The 11,246-nt window shown below is 39.5% G+C and overlaps 1 protein-coding gene and 1 pseudogene across 1 annotated transcript; both read left to right on the forward strand.

The window, feature by feature from the left end:
* Nucleotides 1-1,533: 1,533 nt before the first annotated feature.
* Nucleotides 1,534-3,789, forward strand: LOC132175869 (pentatricopeptide repeat-containing protein At5g66520 pseudogene; annotated as a pseudogene).
* Nucleotides 3,790-7,237: 3,448 nt separating this feature from the next.
* On the forward strand, nt 7,238-11,246 carry LOC132176089 (protein NEN1). The gene is made up of 6 exons (XM_059588212.2): nt 7,238-7,564; nt 8,035-8,192; nt 8,537-8,583; nt 8,689-8,752; nt 9,342-10,066; nt 10,673-11,246. Exons 1-6 carry the CDS (start codon nt 7,276-7,278, stop codon nt 10,905-10,907), a joined length of 1,518 nt encoding a protein of 505 aa, XP_059444195.2. The 5' UTR covers nt 7,238-7,275; the 3' UTR covers nt 10,908-11,246.

An 11,246-nucleotide genomic window follows, 5' to 3' on the forward strand; every position in this document is an offset into this window, starting at 1 on the left:
TGACTTTGCTAATAGAGGATTCTAGTGAACAGCAAATGTAGGCCCAGAAAAACTTTAATTAGCCAATATTGTCCCAATATATTGCTGCCATGATAATGAAATCTTCTCTCTTAGTTGTGTCAAAATTTTGTTTGATAAAGTTTGCTAAAGGATCTGTTCATTGCGCTTCACTTTGCTGCAATGTTTCTACTACAATCCAAGTTTGAATGGTTTTGTTTGCAAGTTTTGTTAGCTTGATTGACATGTTGAAACTTCAGAGCATCTACTTGTTGCTCATGAATTAGATTTATTTCTCACTATCTAAATTGTGTCTCATGCTATGACTACATAAAGAATTTTTTTATATAAAAAAAAAGAAAGTAAAACATCAACCTGCAACATTTAGGCCAAGCGAGTGCTTATAATAAATTTGATCAAATTTAAGATATTCATGTGAGCGAGATTGTGAAAGATGAGGGATTTAGGTATCATGCAATGAAATTGTTCATTGCATGTATAAGAAGTTACATGAGAGGCTGTTCAAGCCTCATTTTGTTTGGACAATTCAGATAGAGCACGAAACGGAACGCATATCATATCTGGCCAAGGTAGAGCTCAAATATTCTCTCACATTGCACATGTAAAAGCCAATTATACCCTATCTCCATTGGCAAGTTTCATAGACGATCTATGGGAAAAGATATTCCAACTTTCAATGTCAAAATTATGAGAGCTGCTGCTATACGGTTGGGGCAGAAAACATGGGTTTTCTGCCCAACAATCACCATATAACACATCAGCATTTTAAGAAAAATGCAAAAACTTAAAATGAGAACAAAACATTAAAACAAAGAACAAAATCAGGACAGCCATGAGGAGACCACCAGCCCCATTTGGGGTGGCTGCGCCGGCCACCCCTACGCCAAGGGGTGGCTCGCGAGCCACCCCATAGGCCCTGGGGTGGCCCGCAAGCCGCCCCCCTGTGGTGGCGGGGGTGGCCACAAGCCACCCAAGATCTGCTGGAGTGGCCCGCGCCACCCTAGATCTTGTTGGGGTGGCCCGCACCACCCCAGATCTTGCTGGGGTGGCACGCCGGCCACCCCCAGCAACATTTTGGGGTGGCGCAGGCCACCCCCAGAATGTTCTAGGGTGGCCCGCGCCACCCCACGTGGCCGACAAAGACATAGAGGGAGAGAGACTGCAGCGGTTCTGGCGGAGGCGGCGGCGACTCTGGCGGAAGCAGGGTTGGCTAGGGCTGTGAGGGGATAAAAATCAAGTGCATGTGTTCTCATTTTATTTTCTTGCTCTAAGCTGATTTGGCATTCAGCTATTGGAGGGCCAAAAACCCACCTAGTTTGCCACGACCGAAGTGAAGTTCCCCAAAATTATATGGAGGGCAGGAAGGACATTTAAATTAGAATAACACTATCATATCGCGCGTAATTTATGTCCGTTGGATTCATCTTGCGCCATCTACACAGGACGAGGACTCGTTTAAAAAAGAAAAAACCCTAAAGTGGCAATATCAGTTTTCCGTTTACAACGGGCAAATTGTTTTCTTTCGTCTCATCACTTTTTGTTTTTTTTTTTAAATGTTATTTGAAGAATATATTCCCGCCAATCCAACAAGAAGCTCCAGAGCTATACAACAGTACCTCTTCTCTCTACTACAGAGCTGCAACACCCTCAAAAAGCTCTCACAAATCCATGCCCAAATATTCGTTAACGGTTTCACCCAGAAGAACTACATTCTTGTCAAACTATTATCATTCTACGTAGCTTCTGATAATCTCAAACATGCCCTCGGAGTTTTCGAAAACATCGAAAACCCAAGTGCCACTATTTGGAACCAGATGGTCAGAGGACATGCTCGGAGTGAAACTCCTGGAAAATCCATTGAATTGTATAATAGAATGGTGGCAGCGGAGGCTGAGCCCGATGGGTTTACGTATTCCTTTCTCTTAAGTGCTTGTGCGAGGGCCGGGTTGTTAAGAGAAGGGGAGCAGGTGCATGGAAGGGTTTTGGCAAATGGGTATTGCTCGAATTTGTTTGTTCAGACGAATTTGGTTAATTTATACGGGGCGGGTGGAGGGGCCAGTGGTGTCGGGTATGCACGGAGCGTGTTTGATGAAATGGTTGAGAGAACAGTTGTGAGTTGGAATTCATTGCTGTCGGGGTACATTAGGTGTGGAGACATTGACAGTGCGCGGAGAATTTTTGATGAGATGCCGGAGAGGAATGTCATATCATGGACGACCATGATCTCAGGATGTGCTCAGAATGGGAGGTGTAGGCAAGCTTTGTCTTTGTTTGGTGAGATGAGGAGGGCCCATGTGGAATTGGATCAGGTTGCATTGGTTGCAGCGTTATCAGCCTGTGCCGAATTAGGAAATTTAAATTTGGGAAGGTGGATTCACAAGTATATTAAAGAGAGAATGAGTGTTAGGAAACAACCATTGTTGGTGTCTTTGAACAATGCACTCATACATATGTATGCTAGCTGTGGTATGATTGATGAAGCTTCTAAAGTATTCAGCAAGATGCCATGGAAAAACACTGTTTCTTGGACAAGCATCATCACGGGTTTAGCAAAGCAGGGCCGTGGAGAAGAAGCTCTCGATGTCTTTCGGTCCATGCTCATGAGCTCGGGAGTGAATCAAGTTAGGCCTGATGAAATAACCTTCATTGGGGTTCTATGTGCATGCAGCCATGCGGGATTTGTTGATGAGGGTCGCCATCTTTTTAAGAGCATGAATCAAACTTGGGGAATCAGCCCAAAGATTGAGCACTATGGGTGCATGGTTGATCTCTTAAGCCGTGCTGGTTTCTTAGATGAAGCATATAGGCTCGTTGAGACCATGCCCATTAGGCCAAATGATGCTATTTGGGGTGCTCTCCTTGGTGGTTGTAGAATTCACAAGAATGTTGAGCTTGCCTCCCATGTTAAACAAAAATTGGCAGTTGAGCTTGATCCTGGCCAGGCTGCAGGCTATCTTGTTCTCTTGTCAAATGTGTATGCAACTGCTAAAAGGTGGAAAGATGTTGTTACTGTGAGACAGAAGATGGTTGAGATGGGTGTAAAAAAGCCTCCAGGCCGAAGTTGGGTCCAAATTAACGGAGCTGTTCATGACTTTGTTGCAGGTGACAGGGGCCATAAGCATGCGCCTTTAATATATGAGATGCTTGGTGAGATCACGAGACAAGCCCAGCAGGAAGGCTACAAAATGGATGTAATAGAAGATTTTTTGTATGTTGAGGAATAAGGGAAGCAATCAGAGGAATTTGGTTTTGGCCTTTTGCATGATCTACATCCTACATTATCTCAACTTCCTGAAATTGGAAGTTTCCTATATTCATTTATTTCTGCAATCTACCAAGATGTTCTCAAGATCTTGGCTGGTTTTAGTATCAGAAACTCAAAAACTATTCAAGCACCCTAATTGGAGAACCCATCACTGTGGGGAAAGGCTTGATGCTTTTGCTGAGGATCTCTTCTCCTTTGTACACTATATTTTTCAGACACTTTAGAACCACTCCGAGCTCTTCAAAAATGGGTCCAATGAAAAGATAAGAACAGTTTTCTTTAAATTTTCTGTAGCATGTAAGGTAGAATAGTCATTTTCTCTCTCTCTCTCCAGCATGTAAAGTAGATACTTGAAACATGTATTCAAGCCACAAAGCTGCAAGAGATCCGGCAAGTAGAATAGTCTTTGTAATGTAGTAGATGAGTCATTCTCAGTTAAGTGGATTTGACTCGTTTGATCATCCAACGTCTATAAGAATTGAGATTCTCTGTAATTTCTAAGAATCGCAAGGGCTTACAATTTGCTCAATTTCAATCGTTTGTCTGTAATAAATGACCAAGAATGATCCACGTTGTCAAATATAGAAGAAAGAGCTAAAAATTGAGGGGTTTGGAGTGGTCCGACCATTTCATCAACTGTTTTTGTTTTGGGTGGCTAGACAAGGAGAAGGTCTACCACCTTAAGACAAACAAGGTTAAAAGCATGTTTTGAGAGTGGCCGGACACCTCTCCAATATCTTGGGTTGCTTAACCATGCCCTCACATTTGGTGTGGTCGAACAACCCCAAAGCATGCTTTTGGAGGTGGTTGTTCATCCTATTGGGGAGTGACTGACTCCCCCCACAAGGTGGGGAGTGATCAAACCATTTCAAAAGCAAGTTTTAGGGGTGATAAGTTGTTTCAACCTTTTAGTCTATAACGTGGCTCATTAGGAGCCTTTCTCTGCGAATTAAGGTGATCTCACAGTCCTTTATATATATATAATCGCCATTACATTTATACCTAAATGTTATATTACTTATTCTTTGTGGTGCTCCACATCAAACTTTTTGGGGTAATTATCTTTTCCCCTATCAATTACAACGCATTTTCACTTTCCCCCATGAACTACTAACTGTACCACCCGATCCCATGAACAATCATTTTATGCCCAAAACCCCCAATCTGTTAGTCAAAGGCGTCATTCCGTCAGTCAAAGGCGTTAACTCATACGGTCAACCCGTCACTTTGCTCCTATGAACTACAACGCATGGTCACTTTGCTCCCATGAACTACAACACATTGTCACTTTGACCGTCCAAGTTAACGCCTTTGACTGACGGAATGAGAGTTTTGGGTATAAAATGGTAGTTCATAGGATCGGGTGGTACAGTTGGTAGTTCATGGAGAAAGTGAAAATGCGTTGTAGTTGATGGGAGGAGAGGTAATTACCCCAACTTTTTTCCATTTGTTCCCTAAATGGCACGCACAGCATCATAATTCAAAGACACATTTCATATCAACTTCACTTGTTGAAATAAGTATTCTCCTCTCAAAATCAAGTTGAGCCCCCCACTAACACTAAAGATGGACATTAGCCACGGACTTTACAGAAATGAAAATTGCAAAAGAAGCCATACATACAACATAAAAATGTTGCCTTCCCAAACACGTCACTCACATGCCAAAGTCAAATGATTATGGTTGTGCTCTTTCTTTTCCCACACCCTCTCTTCCTCATTAGCAGTGGCGGGTGGAGCACTCAAAACCACCCGTGGTGGGTTACCGGAGTTCTAAATAAAAATGGATTGTGAACAGAATAAAGCCACAGCTGCCGTACACACTACCTACAAGATGGACGGCGCGTGGGATACGGCAGCTTAATTTGGAGCGTTGACCATATGATATGATCAACTCCTGGGTTTTATATATGAAGTATGGAGACCATTTTCAAATGAAACTGAAATTGGTAGCCAAGGATATTCGGATCGTATCACCCTAAGGAATAAGGATGAAGTATCAAACACGATATTCTTATGAAAAATAAGTAAATTAAGAAGATGAATGCAAAGCTTTTACAAAATATTTTGTTTAAAAAAAAAAAAAAAAAACTCTTACAAAGTGATGTGACATAACATAATTTTAATGTCTCAACTTTTTGAACTACAGATGAAAACCTTATCAGCTACTGCTGTAACAGTCTTACTAAGCCAAATAATATAGAGTAGTTAACCAACATTTTTATTTTACAATAATTTTACGATGTTATGTTAACATAATAGTTTCAACTAATTTTGAATTTTTTTTTTTTAAGATTTAATTCTTTTTTTTATTTAGAGAAATCGAGCGAATCTTTTATTGTTAAATCAACTAACACAACGCTTTATAGAGATGATATTAGAGATATAATGAGGAATTTCCTCAAGTAATTAATTGAAACAATTAAATCGACGTTATAAAATAAAAATATAAATTTCAGCATTAATCAAGAATATATATTCTCATGGATAGAATGTGGTCATTAACTTCATCGGGGTCATGACCCAACATTGGTCCGATCATAATAAAGTCCTGAAATAAGAGTTTGGGACATGGTCATCAAAAGTGCGACTACAACAATGGAATCTATATGCTAAATCTTGACCTTCTTAAAACAGAACGCAGAATATGCTTTAGGAAAGATAAATCTGCAAATACTCTCGAGTCCCGAGGAAGTTAGTGCTTAGATTATCACATCTATTTTATTCTAGTGATTATTAATCCAAAAAAATTATATGGCCTTTTGGAGGAAATATATATATATATATATATATATATATATATATATATATATATATTCCGTCGAATATTTGGATTGGGTAAAAAAGGAGACGTGGAGAATAGGACAAGGCCCTCATGTGTTAGGAATTGCTTGTAATTTTGGGCATTGAAGCTTTGGTTGCACATAATGGCAAGGAATAAGATACCTACACTCCTTGTCTACATCTTCCATTTAACTTCTAGGGTGGGGTTTTTCAAATTTAATACAATGTCTTTGCCCCTTTTGCCAAAAGATATAGGCAACAAGGTAATTGGCTATGATCAATGGTAATGGAGTCATTGTTTTTATTGGAGCCACAACGGTCATTAAAAAAAAAATCGACAAATTGTGTTTTATATACTTGTGCAATAATCTCTTTGGGTCACCCCTAGACTTCAATACGTCCTAGTAGTTATCATGTGTACGTGAGACAGAGGGACTGCATGCACCCAAGATTAGTCGGGACGAAATCCAACATTCTCATTGTTAAAAAAAAAAAAAAAAAAAGACAAATTGAGCTAACCTTTAACATCTCTAATGGGAATTCAATGCAATAAGATTGCTTTATTATAGTCTAATAGGGCAATTTATGTGAGAGCTTACTCAAGCCCTACTTGTTCACGTAGGTTATTGCGCAGTTCGAACAATTGGAGTTTAAGTTGTCTAAATACCTATTCGAACAGATGAAATTTGAACAAGCTCTCACGTAGGACTATTCTATTACAACACATAAAACAACGGGATCTAAATCCTAACACTTCTAACATTGGTTAAAGAAAGATCGTATTGAACTCTTGCTTCAAACGGTGTTTGATAACCACTTTTAAGAGGAGATTTTTGTGTTTTGATCGAAGAAAAATGTTTGATTTGACGGATGTGAGATGATTTTTGAGTTTTTTGTGTGCGTTTTGTGAAGAAAATTATTTGTTAATGTTTTAATTTATTTTGGGTAAAAAAAAAAAGAAGGAAATGTCTCGTGTTTTTATAAGGTAAAACTTATTTTGTAAGCTGAGAGTAATGAATAGTAAAAAGGAGAAAAGCAAAGTGTTGACTACAAATGGGCCATTTAGGGCCCAACACGATAGAAGTACCACCAGAGGAAGCAACCCAACCCAATGCGTCCATATATACGGAGGGACTTGGCGCGTTTATCTGTCATTCTTCAACGTTGAAATCATTCTATCCAGACACAGCCGCAATTGAGCAAATCAAAATGGGTTCGACTTCGAGGAGCGACGAAAGATCCGAAATCGTATTCTTCGATGTGGAGACGACGGTGCCGACCCGAACCGGTCAGGGATTCGGGTTACTGGAATTCGGATCCATCCTGGTGTGCCCCAGGAAGCTGGTGGAGCTGGAGAGCTACTCCACCCTGGTCCAACCCACCGATCTCTCGCTCATCTCCTCCTTGTCCGTGCGATGCAACGGCATCACCCGCGATGCTGTCGTTTCCGCCCCGACCTTCAGCGAGATCGCCGATCGGGTCTACGACATTCTCCAAGGTCGGTCTCTCGCTCTCTCTTAGTTGCTGTTGGTTGCTGAGAAAATGGAGGAAAAGGAAGGAAAACTTTGATTTTATGGACTCTTTTTTGGTTGTTCAGTTACAATGGCTTTCGTTTTTTTTTTTTTTGGGGGGGGGGGGGGTGGGGAATTTTCGTTTTGTTTTTGTTTTAGAGTTCGGTTTATGTGAAATGACGAAGTTCAATTTTCTGTTTGGTTGCTTAGAAATGTGAGGAAAAGGACAGAAACTGTAAGAGTTTGTTGGATGGTGGCTTTTTGAAAACTTTATAAGGCCTAAGTAGTTGAATTAGCGTCTGTTGAAGTGAGAATTTACCTGTTCAAAGAAGACCATTGTGGTTTTGGCTCTATATTGTTGGTAGCTTTTTATATTTTTATTCTGGTATAGAATTTAATTATTCCATTTTTTTTTTTTTTTTTTTTTTTTTTTGTGTGTGTGTGTGTGTGTGTATAGGACGGATTTGGGCGGGTCACAATATACTGAGGTTTGATTGTGCTCGCATAAGGGAGGCTTTTGCATATATTGGTCGGCCAGCGCCGGAGCCAAAGGGCACCATTGATTCATTGGCATTGTTGACTCAGAGGTTTGGAAGGAGGGCTGGTGACATGAAGGTATGAAGCGCTCTACTCTGGAAGGAACTCAGATCATCTTATTGGATGATAATTTATACAAACTCCCAAAAATCCATTTACAAATATTTACGGAATTGGTTATGAAAATTTGTTTCCAAACACAGGAAATATAAAGAATTCAACCCATTTGGTTTTCAATCTTGGAAATTATTATAGCATTGAAAAAAGATTAAGGAACTGTGGATAAGTAGAGAAATTACTTCTTCAGTCTTCTTTCATCTTATTTTATGCACTTTTAAGCTTTAGAACTTGTCGGTTATGTAATGAGGCGTCTAAGGCTTTAGCCTTCTTTAAACCCCATTATACTTTATTTTTCACTGCAGATGGCCACTCTTGCGACTTATTTTGGACTTGGACAGCAGACCCACAGGTATGTGACATTTTGCAAGCTACAAGGAACAGTTTGCATACACTTTGTTTCTAGACTAGTCTGATATATTATGTTTCCTCAAAACTAATGTTGTTAATTCCACAGGAGCCTGGATGATGTTCGGATGAATCTTGAAGTTCTCAAGTATTGTGCAACAGTTTTATTCTTGGTAATTTTATAATTTTGAAAGCTATGAAACTTATTCCCAAGTCATAAGCCTCTATTTATCAATATCTTAATAGATTATTTTGCAAATCAAGTAAATATAGTAGCAGTTCAGCTTTGCTAAATACCAGTTTGAGATGTACTATTCCAAAGTCTTGGGCAATTTTCTCATACTATGAGAAACACTAAACACGCGATGTAGGATGCCATTAGAATTTGGATGTACTTCCTTAAGGTTGGGTTGTAGGCAACAATTCTACAGAAGTTCAGTAGGATTAAATTATTAATTATCCCACTTCGTGGCTCATGCTGGATTTTGCTAAGGCTTGACTGCATAACCCCTGAAATGAGTAGGCCTCAGCGGGAGGAATCAGTGGACAACTATGCAGTCTTTGTTACTTTAATTATTTTATGCTTATGCTCACTGTGTTTTTAAATATTATCAGTTCTTCTTTAGACATGTACTTTAACTCAGACAGTCCATCCCTGATTGGTTGGCAGGACAAAAGATTGGCTGATTGAATTGCATATTTGCATGCCTTATAAGGTTGGATATATATAGTATTATTGACAAAAATCTGGCATACATGCAGGAGTCAAGTCTGCCAGACATATTCACAGAAAATAGTTGGGTTTCTCCAAATGCTATTACAAGAAGTCGTGTAAATGCAAATTCTTCTCCAGAAGGGGTGGGCCCATGCATTAGTCCTCCCTCGTCAACTTTAAAGTTGAAAAATGGTCCCAAGCTATCTCCTATGAATAAAAAACAAGAGCAAAATCATCCAATATTATCACTTATGACTCGCAGTAGTGCAGCAGAGGGTGAACCTAGTGCTCAAGGAGATTCTTTTGACATGAGCCGGCTAATAAGTGAATCTGAATCCCTTGAATCTGACGCCACTATGGAAGAAACGGTGGAGTCTTCTGAGACGTCTTCCACAGCTGATGTTTCTTACGGTAGCAGTGATTCTGGGGGATTTTTAGAGCCTAATGAAGTTTCTATTTCTGCTATCAAAGCATGTTTTGTTCCATTTTATCGTGGGAGTCAAAGAATGCAATTATTGCACAAAGGTGTCATTTTGCAGCTTGGTTGTACGCATTTGAAAGTGCGATTTGGGTTAAGTACGAAATTTGTTGATCATGCTGGCCGCCCACGATTGAGCATTGTGGTTAACGCATCACAGAGTTTATGTAAGGTTCTCGATGCATGTGATGGTATGGTAAAGAAGCTCTCCTCGGATTCTGGTAGCAGCTCTGAATGGAGGCCTGTTGTGTCCAGGAAAGATGGCTTTGTTAACTATCCTACAGTGAGATTGCAGTAAGTTTAGTCCTATTGTTTTTGCTTTCTCTTCTCTCTCTTGATTGGGGGGGAGAGCGTGAATGCATTAGTTTAAGCAGTATAATGAAAGTCTAGATTGCAGTCCAAGGATTGGAGTTAGTATTACTTGGCATTGAACTGTAGTGTAGTAAAAATTGGGAGCAGGTTGATATATACTGCTCATTCTTGATTTATTCTGTGTTTTCATTCAGTATCTAAGAATCACAGAATGAAAGAGAAAAATAGATTAATAGGACACGGCCTAAGAAATCTGCCATGCTCATTCCTACATGCTTGTTAATATATCAGCTTATAGTTAAGTCTGTCTTAGTTTCTCTTTGAGAATGACAAGTACAGAGTACTACCACATTATATACTGAAGCATATCATTTGCATAGATGTCTTGCTCATTTGGTTAATACGAAAATGAGGGTAGAAGATATTTTGGAATTTAGCAGTTGCAACCTTTTGAATCTGTGTAACTGTGTCGGGTTTTTGATTCTTCTATTTGTCTATTTGCAAGCACATGAAGCATTAATGTAAGCGTTATCAAGTTATTAATTGAACTGTTGCCTGATTTGATGTGTGATTCCTTTGTAACAACAGCATACCAACTTCCATAACTGGAGATAGTGCTCGATATGCTACAGAGATATGTCAAAAAGAATCTTCCGGCTCTGAGCAAAGGCTTGTGTTCAGCAAATTTGACGCAGCAGAGCTTGAACCCTTGTTCACTCCTGGGACCTTTTTGGACGCATTCTTTTCCTTGGATCCATATGACTATCAGCAGAATGCAGGCATTCGCTTGGTGGCGAAAAAATTGATTATTCATTCCAATTGATGAGAGAAGAAGAATCTCTGATTTATTTAGGAGGGTCAGGTGTCGTGATGTGAATATGTAAAATAGCACCAAAGTAGACTAACATCTACAAAGAAAATGTTTTCCATGCATTCAAGGTTAGGATGGAAAGGACATGGATACTGATGATTGACTGTGAGATGTAAGTGCAGAATCTATTTGAATGTTATTAATGTTATAACTGGCCACCAAATTTGTTTAGACGGTTGTTTTTTTCCTTTTTCTTCTTTTACGCCGAAGACAGGCTTGTTAGAGACATCAAACATGCTTGAGAGTTTATCAGGTGAACATTTATTGATGAAGCAAGAGTGATATTCTTTT

The sequence above is a fragment of the Corylus avellana genome, chromosome 3, assembly GCF_965113065.1.
Source record: "Corylus avellana chromosome 3, dhCorAvel1.hap1.2, whole genome shotgun sequence".
Classification (NCBI taxonomy): Eukaryota; Viridiplantae; Streptophyta; class Magnoliopsida; order Fagales; family Betulaceae; genus Corylus; species Corylus avellana.